Consider the following 17,933-nt stretch of genomic DNA (forward strand, 5'->3'; position numbering starts at 1 on the left):
CGCTCAGCAGCCATCTTTGATTTTCCCCTCCGACTGTTGACTCACCAAAATAACTTCAAACTGTGCAGAACACACAGGGCTGCGCTTTGAAAGCCGGAGCTTGCAATTATTTTCAGTTGTGTGCAGAAAAAAAGGGTGATAGTTTGTGTATTCTGGAAGGCTTGACGCTTTGTGGCTTCGACTGAATGGGAAACAATTAAAGTGCTTCTTGGCAGCACATGAAGCCAGACGGGGATAAAAATGGCTTTTCAGCTCGGGTGAGGCCTCTCGGCTCGGTTTGTCTGGAGTCATGAGAATCTTCAAGAAAAAAAAAAACCCCTCCTGGACTCTGGGTCACTTTCAGCTTTGTGTTTCTTCTCTTCCTCTTCAGTTCATGAGCGCAGGATGCTTGTACCCACACAGTGCCTGCCTGACGATCATAAAATGACCTTTCCTGGCTAACTTATGTACCATTAGCATCTGTAAATGTGTGATTTCTTTCAGGGTTTTCTGTAGCGGTACTTTAAAGCTCATGTGACGGCAGCCATGGCTAGCAGGACAACTAGCGAGCTACTCTGCATGCATTTGTCGTGTTATTACTACAGAAAGGTGGCGCTGTGCCGTCTAAAAAATCCAGACTATCTCCGTGAATCTGATGGTGTCCAGACTTGAAGTCCAACGTCCTGTTGTCGCATTTGTCTGACACGAAAGGAACTTTGTAAAGAAAGATTAATGCATCTCACGGAGCAAATTTAGTGAAGCGTACATTGTTATTTTGGAGGAAGGTTTCCTTGATTCAGCTATTAATTTAGTTTGTTTCTCATCGTTTTTTTACATTTGTGAAGGGATGAAGAAACGCAGCAAGGTGATTATTCAGCCACACTGTGTTTTGTCCTTTTGTGTCCGTGTCGTCATCACCTCTCCAGCTCCTCCTGCTCTGGTAGGCCGGCTGAGAGGTGGTTTAAAGGTCGCACAGCAGCCTAAAGAGGCAGAGAGGGCTTGATGACCGACAGCCAATGGTTAGCAGAGGAGGGGAGCGGGGAGCAGGAATCGAGGGGGGGAAAGGAGAAGCAGAAAAAAGTGGGACTGGGAAGGAGCGAGGAGGAGGAGGAGGAGGAGGAGGAGGAGGGGGAGGAATGGAAAGCGTCCACCAGCGCAAACACCTCTGAAACAGAAACATCCATTTAGCAGCGAAAACAAGCCCCCCTCACAAGACCTCCGTGAATGGGCCACTTCAGCCGGCCGAGGAAGTTCCAACGAGGGGCAGGATGTTCCCCTCAGGACGCACTTGAGACGGGCTGAGGGCCAAAAGCCTGAATACATAGACCCCTCTCTCTCCCTCTGTCACTGTCCAGCTTTGCCCTCCCACCCGGGCCGAGTGGCTTCAGAACCCCCCTTTCCAAAAAAACACCCCGTTCTCCCTCTGCCGGCCCGCCCGCTCCTTCCCCTCCTACCAGCCGTTTGCTGAGCCGCAGCCAGCGAGGCGGCGAGGGAGGGCGTGGAACTGTACTCAGCAAACAAAGACGGAGGGGCAAAGACTTTCCGTGATTAAAGAGCAGTTAAGATGCTATGAGAGGCTAATTTGTTCACTGTGTGACAGAATCAACAGGAACTGGGGGCAGAAATCTGTGCCGCCTGCATTTCCTGCTGCAATTTAAAGGAGAATACGGCTTTGATTTAGATTTATGGCTCGTTTAGTGACGCCTACAGTCAGTTTACTTTTCCTTCAGTGCATCTTTTATGCACTCAGGGTTTCAACGGCTATCTCGAAAACAATCCTTAAAGCGTTCACATGCACACGAGTAATCGGATTATACTAAGAAATCTGATGATGTGTTTACATTCATTGCAGTAACCAGTTTGCATGCAGACGAGCTGCGACGCTGCTTCTGTGCGTGCTAATGAGGAGACAAATTTAATGCAGGATGCAGGAACGTCAGCCTGAATCCCTCCAAGTTTTACCTCCAAAAACTCACTAATTAACACGTCATATCTGGTTTATTTAGTTGGTGGTTGGTGGTTTTAGGGAGGTGACGTTTCATGCATTTCGTGGCGAATAGAGAGTTGAGTCTCCGCTTGTTGCCAGGTAGACTTTCAACTGCAGCTCGCAGACTTTAATCAGGATACAGATCGAATCAGAGCGACGTGACAAAGGATGAAGAACGTGAAATCGGCAAACTTGTTTATTTCAGCAGTGACGTTTCTGCCTAGCTGATTTTATGTGCTGTTTCTTTGCTAGCGTCTTTGATAAAAGGTAAACTGCAGCTGCATCAAAGAATCAAACAAAAAACAGTAAAGATGTGTACGTAACAGCTAGCTCTGAAAGCATGTAAGTAAACCTTTGAGCTGCGATCATTTTTAGCCAAGCTCATGTCAGTCCGACACTTTGTCTCGACAACTTTTGGATGGATTGCATTGCATTCGTGGTCCCAGGAGGATGAATCCCCTGAGAATTAAATGTGGGACCCGACCTCATTTCAAGTCTTGTGTCCAACTCGTAATCCGTCCAGTCCTTTAGTCCGGAGCTTGTCTGCGCTCAGTGTAACCGAGTTTGTGCCGAAAGGAAAAACAAGCCCCCCGATATCTGCGACTGAACCAACAAAGAGCTCAGACAAAACAAACCGAGACACTCAGCAAACAAAGTCTCTGACGTGTGTGTGTTCCTGCGCTGTTTTGGTTTCATTTCATTAACACAGACATCTAAACTTTCTGATTTGTTCGCCATGAATCACAAAGTCTGTCTGGGGTTTTCATGTTTGACTTGTTTTTCAGCCACGGGACCCAAAAATATACGCTCTCAGTGACAGACACGGCGATGACAGCAGAGCGCTATTATAACATGTTTATTGAAAACCTTTTTTGACAGCATAGTTTGTCAGGCACAGAGAAAGAGAGAGAGAGAGAGAGAGAGAGAGAGAGAGAGAGAGAGAGAGAGAGAGAGAGAGAGAGAGAGAGAGAGAGAGAGAGAGAGAGAGAGTTGTGAAATTGTTGTTTTTTTGTCCTCCCCCAGTGGGAGATGTTTGCCCGGAGGGGATGTTGTGGTGGAATGTTACAGAGGATTCATCATGATCAAAACAGGTACATCGCAACAAACAAGCTATGAATTAAAAATAAAATAAAAAATCACATAATGCCAAAATGGTTAGTTCCACCTTTTTTTTTCTATGTTAGACACATGAGTACAGAGGGAGGGGGAGAAATAAATTACGTGGGGTTGAAAACAAACGACAAAAACATGATTTTGTCTCTATTGTTGTAGAAAAACCTGACGTGGAATGCAAAACGTAACGGAGAAGAGAATAAACTGTGTTTGAAATGTCGTTTCCTCTCTAATATTCAGTACAAAACAGCTCACGCGGCTACATTAAAACTCTACTCGTGTACATCAGCGCAAAAAAAAAAGAAAAAGCATATTTCAAACCTATAAATTAATCTGGACTAATGTCGTCAGGTTAGAGCTGCAGGAGGAAAATGAGAGCTGTGTGAAAACTAAACATTCCAACCTGAAATAAACAAAGATAAGTGAGTTGTGTTGTGTTGTTTCGTGTTGTGATCTACAATCCTGATTTTTGTCTTTATGCTGAACATAAAAAGAGAATAAATAAGTCAGTCAGGGTGGAGACGACAGGTGGTTAAAGGCCGATGTGTGACTGTACATACAGTAAGAGTCCCTCCCTGCCGAGGCCGCGGCTGTTTATCATTCGTAGCAAAAGAAAAACACTGTGAGGAATGTGTTGTTTTTAACATCTGTCTGTTGAGCAACACACATCTGTCTCAAGGCCAATACTGATAATTTTTTCCATTAGACCTCATGATATATTGCAGACAAAAACACTGTTTCAGATTATTATTCAGTGTTTGCACAAGGGTTTGATGGAAAAACATTTGAATTAAATTATTTACGGGACACTAAAACTCCTCACAACAGTCAAGATTCATTATTCTGTTGTATTAGTTTAGGCAGCAACATAATTCAGAACGAACATCATGATAAATACCACATTTTATCTCCGGTTTGAGTGGGAATCCTGCCAATGCTAGGTAGCTAGGCTAATTAGCTTCCTCTTTCTGGGTGGGAGGTAGCTAGCTTAACCTGCCAGCTTCCACTTTGTGAGTGAAAAACAAACTTAACAAAGTGTAATCTTGTATGGTAAAGCAAGCTAGCTATATGGGCTAAGCTAAGCAGAATAGCCTAATTGCTAGCTTGTCTGTTAGCAATGCTCACCTTGAATAAAACAGCTATGTGAACATGCCTTAGCATTAGCGCACTTAAAAGCATGCCGAATTAGCTCTTATTAGCTCTTGTTTGCAATGTACCCAAGTATGTCCCAAAAAATATTTTGGTATTTCTTTGATTCTGAAAAAACGTAAAATCGTGACAATTCTAAGGCAAGTTCTGTATTGTATTTTTCTCTGATTTCTTATTTACATTTAAACATGTTTATTATGTCTTTGTGCTCAGATCTGACTTTGCTGTGACTCAGAGGTCGAGTCCTACTTTCATGCAAATTGCAGCAATCTGGCTTTAAAAAGTTTTTAAGCATCTTAATTGTTTCCATGAGCCGCGTGCCGCTTCACTGCTGCTGACTGCGCTGATCAGCGGGACATTTTTAGTCCTATCACAGATATTGCTTTACTTTCGTCGCCATAAACAAGACAGATGTTAAAAGCATACTCTTTAAAAGCGATTGAACAGACAGAGGCCGTCGGTATGAAACAGGCCAGGGAGGGCATCCGAATAAAATACAATAAAGGATAAATTAAGCCAGGAGCAAAGCCTGATGGGGGCCATCAGTATCTAGTAAAATGACTGCTCTACATCATCATCATTATCATCATCTTCTGGCTCTTTAATGAAAAAAACAACACTGAAAAGCAGAAAGCTATGAATAAAAATACTCTCACCATAGGGAAAGCTTTTACCCAGCATGGAAGAATAAATAAAACAAAACACCATCCGTTTCATTCGATCCATCCAACTCTACACAAGTGCCTGTTTGTCCGTCTTGTTCACTTGATAAACAAACAAAAACAAAAATAATATCTGGCTAATATGTACATAGCCCGCTTTTAGTGAGAACTGCTCTTCTTTATTTGTATGTATTTTCTTTCTTTTTTTGCAATTATACATTCAAAACATGATCAAAATCATTCAATTAATCTCCTTTTTTTTTTGTTTTTTTTTCGCTAAATTTATTCCAGGCACTTCATAGATTTCGGGCCCAAAAAACTGCACTTAAAAACAGAAATAACCTTTCACTTTACAAAGACCTTGTTTCTGTGCACAAACCGACGACAGAGTAAATAATTTGGTGCTGGAAAAACACAAGACTCTCCCAGTGTAGCAACAGAATGAAACACAAACGATCTTTTTAAGTACTTTTAAATATTGGGGGGGAGATTTCGTTTAAGTACTGACACAATCTTGTTGGGTAAATACTAAATAATCACATCTCTCTTTACACAAACTCAGTCCACACACTGGAATAAGGCCATTGCACAGCAAAGTGTTACCACCGTTTTCCATTTAGCAGCGAGTGAATCGTGTTTCTGAACCCTTCGATGCCACTTGAACGTCTCTTTCCCTTTTTTTTTGTGTGACTTTGCTAAAAACAGACTCTGTAAACATTTCAACCCTTGCTTTTTTTTGGGGGGGGGGGTCGGCTGGAGGGAGACGACTGCATGAAAGGATAAACGGAGATATCCATTTTGGCAATCCCATGATCCTTTGCTGCACGCGTGACCTCCGCCCGCCTACATTCGACAGTGCAGTTTTTGGTTCAGAGATCTGGTGAACTCGGTGAAATAGACTTTTAAGACTAATTTGGCACTTTTTCCAAGCTTGAGGAAGGATCCACCACAGACTTCAGAGTCTCCTTTAACAAACCGACATATAAACTGTTTATATATATTGCTGCGTGATCTGTCAGTCTCACAGCATGCCTTCATTTCAGTATTAATACTATAGAGCAGCGATGAAATCTCAAGCAACCGGGCAGGTTTTTTTAGCAACACTCCAGCACAAAAGGACATTGACAGCTTTAAGTGTGCACACAGGTGCTGAGTGTCTTGCGCAAGGGCACTTCGACACCGCAAGCAGCTTGTTAGCATCGACCCTGTGACCTTTATATTACAATATAAGGGTTTGAAGCCTTCAGAGAGACCTTTAAAGACAAACTCTGCCTGGAGATGCTGTAACACTGTTCAGATAATGATCACATACTGTTTCATTTATTCTTTAGAGCTAGAACTAGAAACGGACTGTTAACAGGATATTACGAGACATATTTACGTTTGTTGTTCGGTGGCGACCTCTAGTGGCAGCAGTAATTATTACAGCAGCAAAGGAGGAAGTCAGGTGAAAAACTCGGGCGACAGCTGTTTGTGTCCAGTGTGAAAACATACGGCAACAGAGAGTAATTTTAATTTGCTAACGTTGTACGTATGCAACCTAAGGACACTTATATATAAGTAACATATTTATTCTAACCCACAATGTTTTTCTGAACCTAATGAAGTAGTTTTCTTGACTTTCTTCAACTAAGAATAAAGTTGTTTTGGGAATCCAGTGTAAAAAAAGGAATAATGGATTGGATTTGTATGGCGCTTTTCTAGATACTCAAAGTGCTCTAATAGAATAGACATTTTTTGCATTGTTACTGGACTCAAAATCCCAAAATGCATTGCAGCTAAAACTCAATAATCTTGGATGAAGCAATGCAACTTCCTCAACTTTGCTCTTAAAAAACGCTTGTTCTGTTTCATGTTTTCACATTTTTTTCAATGCCACAAGTTCACACATGCTCCCCTGATAGCTTTCATTGCATTCTGGGAAATGTAGTATCACTGCTGTCATGTCTGACGTGGCTCTTGTTGACTATTCTAACATCTAAGGGGTTTTCTTTCAGTCAATTTATCGTTAACATCTCTGCTGACAGTTGCAGTCTTGCATGAACACTAATTTGCAAATCTCAGGAGTAAAAGGGGAAGCACTGCATTGTGGGATTTGTAGTGCAGTAGCGTACCTGCAATTGCTAAGATTTCGGAAAGAACACTATATTGGATTTTATTGAACAGTGACACTTCATCAGCAGGAGGATTCGTCCTTTAACGAGCTGCTGAGGTTTTCTGAAGGCTTCGTATGATTCACAGCTATTTGTTGTTGTTGATGTTCAATTTGTCTTTAAGTACTTCAGTTCTACTAAAAAGGCCTCTCTGACACATTTATCCAAGCGCTGCCTTTTTCTTGCCCAGCAAGAGTTAAATCGTTGCTTTCATATTGCAAAAAACGTCAACTTTTCAAACCAGGTTTTGAACTCGGTTGCAAAACGTCCGGCTTCCTTCTCGCAGGAGCCTTCAGTTCACGACTCGCTCTCAAAAAAGTCAAAAAAATAATAATCATCTTCCCGTCTGTCATACATTCTTAATTTTTAAAAACTGTAAACAAACAAAATGGAAAAAAAAAAGATGGATCATAAACCAGAGGAGTCTGCCAGTTGTGAAAAATAACGTCGCAGTTCTGTAAAATAAGTTACAAAAAAACAAAAAAAGAAATAAAAATCTTTGCGTACAGTACTAAAATCCTAAACTAGACCTTTCAAACTTAAGAACCACATGTTAAGTCTATAAATATCTTTACAAATATACACGTTAATTATTCAAATAAACCTTTTTTCTGTATCACTTTAAATGATTAAATGATTTACACTTTCATGACAGTGTCTTCTAGATTGCTTCCATCCTAAAAACAATACTTTAACAAAAGGTATTTTTTGTCTTTTAAGTACATGGCTGTGGACAGCAATATGATACATATTTGCATTTATATATTTACAATAAATCATTTATCTAGATACATAATAAAAAAAAAGAAAAAGAAGAAAAGCCTCCAAACTTTTAAGTGTATTAATTACTGAATGGCCCTGACGCTTCGATTTTGTGCCACGATTATCACAAAACACTTTTTTTTTTTTTCCCCCGGGGTGCTAAAACGTGTCGATGGGCGTGAGAAATCGATGAGAAACACTTTTAATATGCTCGTGTTGTCCTCTCTGCAAGCTGCGACGTGTTATCGAAAGTCTACGGAAGAACAAGTCCCATCATCGTGTTGATTCTGGCTTTGCTGGTATGTTGACGGGTTTTTTTTTTCTTTTCTGGAGATCGTGAAGTTTCATCGCGATCTGCGGGCTCCGTGCAGACAGGAGGATAAAAAATCTGAGGTCCTCGCCTACTGGATCGCCAACAAGTCACTGACCAATGCCCTTCATTCCCTCCTCTTATATCCTTTTTCTTTTAGTCTTTTTCAGTCTCAGGAGGTTTTTTTTTTGTTTTTTTTTTATCCCAGTAGGCACGGAATGGTTTCACCCCCACAGATTGTCCGTAACAAAAGACTGGCCCGAGTACAAAAATATAATTTCATTTCTGAAAAGACGAACACAAACATGGTTCAACGGCAAAAAAAATAATCCTTCAATGTTTCGAGAGTCTCTTGGGTAGCAGGAGGAGGAGGAGGAGGAGGAGGAGGAGGAGGAGGAGGATTTCGAGTTTAAGACGAATCGAAGAGCTGAAGCACTGTGGAAGTATTGCATGCAGAGTTTTTCATTTCCATATCTTGAGGAGCTTAAAGTCACTGAGAGGTGTTCGTGTTCGTCACAAAACTGCGAGGGGGAGGTTAAAGTCCGACCCCCCCCTCCTCAGCTCAGACTCTATGTCCTAATCACCCCGTTGCTGGGGAGCTGTTTGGGAAGACAGGGCTCGTCAGGCAGCGGGTCGTGGGCGAAAACCGAGTCGTCTCCTGAGGAGCAGGTGCTGTTGGAGTCCTGACAGGTGGGCGAGTACTGCTCGAAGGGCACCGCCAGGTCCAGGTACTCCTGTCAGAGGAGAGGTCGGAGGTCAACGACACGTTTATCAGACGTTAGACAGTGAGGAATTATATAGTTTACTGCAGAACAGGTTTACAAGACAGTTTAATAATCTGATTTTTTATTACTTCATACGATAGCAAAGTAAAAGTCTTGTGTTTTATAGTTCTAAGTGATATGAGACTTTATATTAGCTCAGATTTTAGCATAAATGTTGCATTTTCCTGCTTATAAAGCTGCATTACAATAACTTGCTATAATGCCTCGACATGCCTCACAAGAAGGAATAATAACCTTCCACATCATCAGTAAAAAGTTCCAGGTAGCCAAGGTGAAACTAAACTAACGTTTTGCGTTCTTCGCGGCGCTTCCGTGTTATCGGTGAGCAGCAGCTGTGCGTGGAGACTTACATCGGTGGAGGTCATCGATAAAACCCGGTCGTGATCTTCTACCAGCTGTCTGAAGGTCGGCCTCTGCGACGGCACCGCGTGCCAGCACTCCCTCATGATCATGTACCTGGAAACAGCCATCGAAACCACACATACATTTAGAAACGCGTCCTCAGATGTCAGACGGACCGTTCCTAGTAAATTCTATTGGTCTGCTTGATCTGCAGCTGCGTGGCGACGGCCTGTAATTGAGGTTAAAGACCAGGTTTCGCTTTCTTTTTTTTGTGTTTCCAGCTGCAAGCAGACACCACAGTTTACAGCAGACTGACCACCAAGTGCATAAATCTGCAGCCGGGGTGTCACCTCCGTCTTTCCCTATCGATCAGGTTTATCTGCTTCCTGTAAACGAGCTCCTGAAACTGAACAATGACTCATAAAAAACACCTACAGCTCATGTGTGCAGTTGGCAGGTTTGTCCATCCGATGTCCCTCCTTCAGCAGCTTGAACAGTTCCTCGACTGGGATCCCCGGGTACGGCGAGCCTCCCAGGGTGAAGATCTCCCACAGCAACACCCCATAGGACCACCTGAACACACACAAACACACACACACACACACACACACAGTTAATATGGATTACAGCCTGAAGCAGCGACGGTTCACAGAGACGCCTGTGAATCCGGCGTGTGTGTGTGTGTGTGGGGGGATATTGATCTTCAGTAATGTTTTCTGCACCCAATTTAAGAATCAATTCGACTTTCTTATTGTTCGGACAGTCGGTCAATAATTGTGAAATTCAACACCTCAGGCCTCGAGGCGAGAGAGGAGATGAGTAAAGACTCAAGTGGAGGTTTAGAAATGGACGACATGTTTCTGCTTTGTTAACGGATACAGAGGTGAGGTGAATAAAGACATCGAACAGGCTTTATAATATATTATATTTGTGAAATAACTGCATTTACAGGATCTGGATTTGCATCTAAGTAAAGAAATAACTGGATTTTTATGCATTTTACTCACTAGAACAGTAAAAGAAATGATATATTGATGTTGTAAAAAAACGTGAGCTGTACAAGATTTTAATCCTGTTGATTTATCCTGGATGATAGTAAATCTTTCCTGCACGCCTGAAGGTCTTTTGTTCTGCTGGACGCTGATCAAATAACTGATTTACTGTTGAGGTTTTCTATCCTGTAAATCATTTCTGCGAATGAATCGACGCCATCAGCTCTCGTGTTTGGGCGAGCGCCGCGTCCGTGCGCCGCTCTCAAGGTGCGCTGAGGTTTTTCCCTCTGCTGATTTTATAGAGTGACACATCTGAAGCTTTTCAAAATAAAATCCTCACCTCCACGAGTATTGGCAGCGGGTGTAAAACTCACTTGCTGGAGAATCAAGAGGTTTTGTTTCAGCCTAAAACCCAGCGAAGGGATTTTATCGTGTTTTACTGGTGGAAGCTGTCACTTTGAATCACAACGTGATGATGCAAATTCCTGTTTGTCTGTGTGAAACAACCCTGTAAAAAAAAAAACATGGCTGCCTGACGGTTCTCGCTGCCAGTTCTGCTCTCAGAGCTGTAACCGTTTTGGAAAGCTGCGAGAACTGTGACGCCAAACGTGCCGTGTGAGCTGCTGCACGCAAAAGTTTCCTTAAATTTAAGGAACTCCTTTTTTTCTTGTCGTTTGCTTTGTTGCCTGACCGTTAAAAGTGTGTGGAAGGATTAGTCTGAATGTGTTTTAATGGTTCCCCGTCTGCTCCAGAGTGAGATATTTTAGTAAAAAAACCATCACGGGTCAAAAGTCAGAGTCCCCCCGGAGTGTGTGAGAGTAAACTGGCTGCAGAGCGACTACTGTATGAAGGGAGGAGGAGGAGGAGGAGGAGGAGGAGGTTTGGCGGGAGGATTGACTCTGTAATCCAGACCTGCTGAAATAACAGAACAGGCTGATTCTCCTCTCTGCCCGTTCCCAGTCTGGTGTAATCACACGGCGAGCCAGTGTTGACAGGGGCCCGTGTTTGGCTTGGATGGCTGTGCTGGGGACACAGCGTCTGGCTGAAGCCGACAGACGGAGGGGGGGCAGCTCGGTTCAGTCGGAGGGGTTCAGCAGCTACAAAACACATCGACTGCGTGACCCCCCCCTCTTCTTCGCCTAAACTCGCCTTTCTTCTCCTGATCGCAGCCAACGCCGGAGCAATCAGAGGTCGTAAAAAGGCGGCGTTCGTCTGATTCCTTTTTTGAGTTGTTGTGGAAAAGCTCCCCCGGAGGGAAACACCTTGTGATAAATCCACTGACCCTCTTTATCTCCTGCTGTTGGATTTGCGCTGATAAAACAACGGTGAGATCTCCGTCGTGTCTCTCGCTCTCTTATCTGATGGAGATTAAAGAACAAACGCGGCGAGGAATGCGGAGCCGCTGATACACAAGAAGCTCGGGATTATCGAGCCGGCGCAGATGACAGCGAGCGGGGAGGAGGGAAACGCCGCGATTCCATATTCACACGCACAAACTCCAGCGTTTGATGCTAACGCGCTCAGTCACGATATTTCAACACCCGGATTCCTCCGCTGTACGGCGGCTCCACATGAGTGGACGGTTGGCATGCGACGGTCGGTTTGTGCAAACTCACACATCGCTCTGGTGCGTGTAGACCCGGTCGAACAGAGCCTCCGGAGCCATCCATTTCACGGGCAGACGACCCTGCAACAATGGGAGACACAACAGAACCGCAGCGGTCAGCAGAACCATTCTGTACAGAGCAGACGGCAACAACATGAACCCAAACACACACAGATCGTCCTCGTCCACAGCGAGACCTTCAGACCGCCACAGTACAAATGTGAATTATAACCTACTAGATATCAACATTAAACTTCCCCCAGTTGATTACTGACATTAAAACACTGCATACATCTGAAAATACTGTACAAAAAGCCATAAAATAAAGTCATTTCGCCACGTTTTTAGGCATAAAATGTCTTTAAATCAGGTTGTGAATCACATGTGAACAATTCTCTCTGTAAAAGCATCAGAATAAAGAAAGTACACACATATTCAGACCGAAAATAGTGTAAATGGCAACATTTTTAACAAATATCCCCACAAATGTACATGTTACAAGACATCTGAATTAAAAGAAACAAATAAACATGTGAATGTTGGACATTTCCTGTCTAAGAAATGAATGTAAAACGGCCTAAAATGTCAAAATTGTCCAGAACGTGAATGACTTCATCCTGTAGTGTCTCCTCTTAATGGTTACATCTATAATATCAACTCCAAACTCCATAAATAAACCATAGAAAAGGTTTTACTGCTGCCACAAAAACATATTAAAGATTCAAGGGGGGATTAATCATATTGGATGTTGGTTATTGATCGTCCTGTTCTCTGAAACAGGTCCAGTTGTCGACCGTTCAGCACTAAGAGCTCTTTGTTCTTGCTGAACTGAGCATCAAACCCACGTGACTGACGTTTGATTCTTCTGAGAGATCACAATCATCCACGCGTTGTTATAAACTCCGTATCAAAGTCTTCTTTCACATAGTTTCGTTTTTACTGCCTGGATCATGTTTTAAAGGTTTAACTCTCTTCCAGCGCACCTGATTCTAATGACCGGGTCGTTATCGGGCTTCAGCAGAGCCGCAGATGACGAGCCGATCATTTGAATCAGGTGTGCTGGAGCAGGGAAACATCTAAAACTGGCCCAGGAGAGTCTTTTTTATAACACTTATCGAGTCCACAGGGAAGATTCTGGAGAAAATCTGACTTCAAAAACAAGTGAAAAGAAGCTGTTTCATGCTCGTAATGGAAACTGTCTGAAAACATCCATCCTCTATCTCACCAAGATCCAACAAGCTGAGACATTCTGACTGGAAATTAGAATAATATACTTGCAAGCTCTCACACCATCATCCCTTCATGCATGTAAAAGCTAAAATGATAATCCGACACTGCTCATCACGATGGACGGAGACTCACGTTCGTGGTCTTTTTGTAGTAGTCTATATTGTGCACGTCTCTGGCGAGACCGAAGTCGGCGATCTTCATCACGTTGTCCTCCGTCACAAGGACGTTTCTGGCTGCCAGGTCTCTGTGGATGCACTGAGGGAGGAAGAACAAACGCATCAAACACACGTCGCACGGACACGTTCACGCTCACGCTCTCGGTCATGAACACAGCCGCACTGTAGGCTGACAACTTCCATTTACCGCTGTCAGACTTAATTACTCGCACCAACGTGGTGAATTCTGACCTTTGTTTCAACCCTGGAACCTCATTCTCACTCTGAACCATCAGCTAACCTTAAAAGTGAATCTCAATGAGGGTTATTTGTATTTTCCTTAACCGTAATCTTTCCTAACATGCCTCGAAAATGTTTTTAATTCCTTATTTTCTTTAGAAAGCGTCCTGAAGCTGGAAGATTTCCTCCAGGATGATAATTAATTCCTCCACTACATGCACACACAGCTCAGTCAAACAACGCGGCGTCACGGCGGCTGACCTTCTGCGAGGCGAGGTACTCCATGCCTCGGGCGACCTGGTAGGCGCAGGACACCAGGTCTTTGAAGGTGAGCTGCTCGTCGGGGATTTTACAGGTGTCGAAGGAGTAGTCCATGCCGGGCGGCCGACGTGCCCGCAGGTACTCCCTCAGGTTGCCTTTGGAGGCGTACTCCACCAGGACGTACAGAGGACCTGCGTGCAGCACAAGAGCTCAGAGTCACTTTCAGAACACAGTTAATCATCGTGTTGTAATCGTCGTCTCCGCGGCGAGCTGCGGCCTCACCGTCCTGCGTGCACGCTCCCAGCAGGTTGATTATGTTTTTGTGTTTTCCGATCATCTTCATCATCTCCATCTCCGACACCAGGTCCGACAGATCTTTATCTGTGGCGTCATCTGGGACGAACGCGAGGGAAAGAAGACATAACACAAACACAAATATTTTCATTAATGATGGTTATTTTGATTTCAGTCCTAGATGGAGCATTTATCTGATCTCATTTTATTACCGGTGTCTCTTTATGACCTACAAAGGCAAACGAGACCATCTGTGAGGAACTCAGCGAGTTAGATTCTGACTTATCCGGGCTGGAAAAGTCATAAAATTAAAACTATTTTTATGGTGGAGTGCTGAGGATGAACTGAGGAGTCTCACAGCCTGACGCTGCAGTAACAACAGTCCAAAACCCCCAAAAAACTCTTCATTTACTGTCATTAACGACAAAGAAAAGCAGCAAATCTTCACGTTTAAGAAGCTGGAACAAGCAACTGTTTGACATTTTTGCTTGTAAAGTGAATTTTCTTTCAATTGGCTGATCAATTGAAGGAACAGTTCCCTCCAAAGAGTCAGGTTATTTACAATTATGACCAATTTTACCACTAACGCTAAGATGTCAGCGTTGAAGTTGGATTTCCAGATGTCAAGACGAGCTGAATGAAGACTTTTTATGATAAACAAGTCTCCAGCTACCGTGATATTTAACTGTAGAAAAGTTTTGTGGACTACGAAACTTCACCTGACTGATCAGCTCAGGTGTGATGAGATAACGGATGAATTCAGAGGGAACTCTTCCTTTTTTCTACTAATGAACGAAGACTACAGTTTGAGCATTCGGGGGACAAGAGACCAGACGAAGCAGATTAATTTTGATGTCTACGTAAGATCACTGGCCTTGTATTGATGACTCACCTTTCAGCATTTTCACAGCAACGGTGAGCGGCTTGTTGGGCTTCTCCTTGTCGATGCCGACGGCCTCGGCCATCACCACCTGACCGAAGCAGCCCTCGCCCAGAGGTTTACCCAGAGTGAGCCTGAAACAACAGCAACACGGTGTAAGACCTTCGATTTCTGCGACGAGCGCTGCGTTTCATTTCTCTCTGCAGAGTGCTGAATGAGACTCATTTGACTGCCAAGCAGAATGAGCATGGAGGAAGGTGTCGCGGCGACCTTGATGTATCGACGGCTCGCGTGTTTTTGCAGCACGTAGCGCCACGAGGACAACAACACAGCGTCTGTCAATCCTGAAATATGTCGCCTGGCCGCCATGTTTCCCCCCCTGACAGGCGTTCAGACGGCAGTGATGAATGTCGAGCTGCGGAAGTGTTTTTCTTTTGTTTCTCACCGTGTTCGTGGAAACTCCCATTTGGGGTCGGAGGGCAGCTCCAGCTCCGAGACGTTGGCGAGCATCGGCCCGTCGCTGGAGGACAGGCGGGCGATCCGGACCAGCGGGGTGTTGGAGTTCATGGAGGAGTTGGAATCCAAGGACACCTGCTTGGGTGCAAAAGACAGACTGTTATAGTCTCTGAAGAGGGGGACATGATGTGTGTTGAGACAGGAAGACAGAGGGAAGAGACAGAGGATCTCTCACTCCTGATACGAGCTTATCTTTGGTTTAAAGGGACAGTTCACCCGAAAAATGAAACGCCGCTTTGCTGCGAAGCTCCAGAAATGTTTTGTGGGAACTTCACCTGACTCTCCATCAGCACAGAGGCGAGTAGATAATAACTTAATTAATTTCATGTCATTGCTGCTGGAATTCATACATTTTTTTTATCTATTTGATTCTAAATGTAAAAGACAAGGACATTAAGGTTAGCGAATGAAATAATAAATATAATGAAAACAAATCTTTCCTGCTAAGACGCTGAGAACGACCTTGTGTTGGTTTTCTTGATGTAAAAACGACGTTAACAACTGAATAAATGATTAAATAACTCGTCGAGATTCTTCAGACTACAAACATCCCACATCTCTGGACCGACGAGCTCTTTCAGCCGCTCCGACTTTCTCTGGAAAAACATCCCGACTTCTGACTTTTACAAACAGCCGGCCTGTGGCTGTGCACAGGAGGAAGCAGGCGGTAACAAAGACAAATGAAGGAGGACGCGGAGGTGGGCGAGCGCGTGGCGAGTTGAGGCGAGATGGACGTCTCGATCCATCAGCGAGCTCCATTCCCAGACCGGCGGACCTGCCACCGAGCCGGCGGGTTTCCACGTCCTCCCACCATTTATCTGACTGCTGGGGGGGAGCTGATGGCTCCGGCCCGGCTCTTTTTTTTTTTTTTTGATGAATCTGTTTGTGTCGGAGTCTGCCGGCTCGGCCTCCTTCAGGTGGGGTCCTCAAACAAACATGTCCACTTACCAGACTTCCCTCCTCAACTTCGTGACTGGAGGAAAATGAGAAAAACGCTGTGAAGCTTAAAAAAAAAAAAAGAAAAAAAAAGCCCCGAACACAATTTTCAGAGGCATGAAAAGTAATATCTGATAGAACATGCCAGGGGTTTATGAGAGATTTACTCAGAGTTATGAAAAAGAAAGGAGAGAACGGGGAGATTAGCTTTACAAAAACTAAGCAAAGATTACAGAAAAATGCAATAAGATCTTTCCCTGCGCTACCTTATAAGAGCATTTATACGAAGGTAGCCGAACAGAGAGGATTTGCGGGCCACAATTAGAGCGTCCGTACCTGACATAACCCAACGAGACCGCTTTTATGTAACGAGCACAAACAAACGCATCAAACTTGGGTTTAAGAGTCGTGTGTTTGCTTTCCAAGAAGAGCCTTCTTTTATTTAAAATGCGTCTTTTTCTGCATTTTGAGGAGCTCAACCCTTCAATTACGGAGCTGGAAACACCACACAGCTGCTGCGTCCTGCACGCGGTGGCCGTCCAGCCGAGAGGCGGATGATGATGATGATGATGACGAACTCATCTGCATTCAGATCATCTGTACATCCACAATCACAAGATCGCAAGCTGGGTCACCTATACTGCAAGAAAAACCCACAGAACGAGAGCCAAACTGCTCTGGCTGATGTTTTTCCGAAGATTATATGAGACAGAGAAGTAATTAGAAACAAAATAGGAGCTCAGGAGCTCAGATAGAGGTGAAGAGGCGAAGACGAGGCCGAGGGCAACTAATAAGTGCAGAGAGGGAAAGCCTGCACTCTGGCCGGTCTTCAGAAAGCCCTTCTCCCTTCCACACGTCGGATTCTCGGCCCTGTTTTGACTCGTCCTGATCGAGCTGCTGATGGATGTTGACTCGACTTTATTTTCCCCCTGCTGGTCTAAAGAGAGCAACACCTCGGAAAGCTTTCACCCTAAATGATCTCTTCTGCAAATAAAGATATTCTGTTGAGTCAAACTATTCCTGTAATCCTTCAGACTTTGTAGAGTATTACCTGTTTTCAGGGCTTAACGCGGAGGATTTGTCGCCTGCTTGAGGCAATAAAATGCCACCTAATGAGCCTTTATGAGCCTCAGAGCGGGCAAACTTTTTAATTATCCTGATAACGGGACTTTAGCCGGGTGGCGGTTTTACAGGATGAGGGTGAAACTCCAAATGTGTGTTGCACAGTCTGCAGGAAGCTCAGTGATGAAGTAGATACAGATAAAACAATTAACTTTAGTCAGAAGTCACTTTCTGATCCAGGTATAAAAAAAAAGAACATCATCACTGAACCCTGGTTTCCTCATCTCGTCTCGTTCTGTCCGTATTTTGTTTGGTCTTGGATTTGAGGCTCGTCCTGAGACTCGGATGACGTGAGGAGTTCTTGCAGACTGCAGGCGGCGGCGATGCAGCTGCTCCACTTTATGTTTCTCTCCAAACAGTTGAGGGGCGAGTGTGCGTTACACCGAGAGTGAAATCTAAAACTAACACTGACAGTCACAGGAGGGCATAAATATCCCCGGGCTGAATCGCCTCCAAGAT

At 44.0% G+C, this 17,933-nt stretch overlaps 1 protein-coding gene across 11 annotated transcripts in view; it reads right to left on the reverse strand.

Annotated features, from left to right (window-relative positions):
* Window positions 1-2,807: 2,807 nt before the first annotated feature.
* Window positions 2,808-17,933, reverse strand: part of fgfr3 (fibroblast growth factor receptor 3) — a 72,328-nt gene continuing 57,202 nt past the window's right edge. For 5 of the 11 annotated variants that reach the window (XM_030391280.1, XM_030444055.1, XM_030444056.1 and 2 more), the window contains exons 10-18: window positions 15,346-15,491; window positions 14,913-15,034; window positions 14,009-14,119; window positions 13,727-13,917; window positions 13,203-13,325; window positions 11,851-11,921; window positions 9,678-9,815; window positions 9,188-9,356; window positions 2,808-8,849 (exon numbers count right to left, since the gene is read on the reverse strand). In XM_030391280.1, coding sequence (XP_030247140.1) covers window positions 8,685-8,849; window positions 9,188-9,356; window positions 9,678-9,815; window positions 11,851-11,921; window positions 13,203-13,325; window positions 13,727-13,917; window positions 14,009-14,119; window positions 14,913-15,034; window positions 15,346-15,491 — 1,236 coding nt within the window. In that variant the 3' untranslated portion in view covers window positions 2,808-8,684. Of the gene's footprint in view, window positions 8,850-9,187; window positions 9,357-9,677; window positions 9,816-11,850; window positions 11,922-13,202; window positions 13,326-13,726; window positions 13,918-14,008; window positions 14,120-14,912; window positions 15,035-15,345; window positions 15,495-17,933 lie in introns of all 11 variants that reach the window. The other 6 variants (XM_030391286.1, XM_030391283.1, XM_030391281.1 and 3 more) reach the window with 3 other exon arrangements.

This window comes from Sparus aurata, chromosome 16, assembly GCF_900880675.1.
Source record: "Sparus aurata chromosome 16, fSpaAur1.1, whole genome shotgun sequence".
In the NCBI taxonomy this organism is placed as follows: Eukaryota; Metazoa; Chordata; class Actinopteri; order Spariformes; family Sparidae; genus Sparus; species Sparus aurata.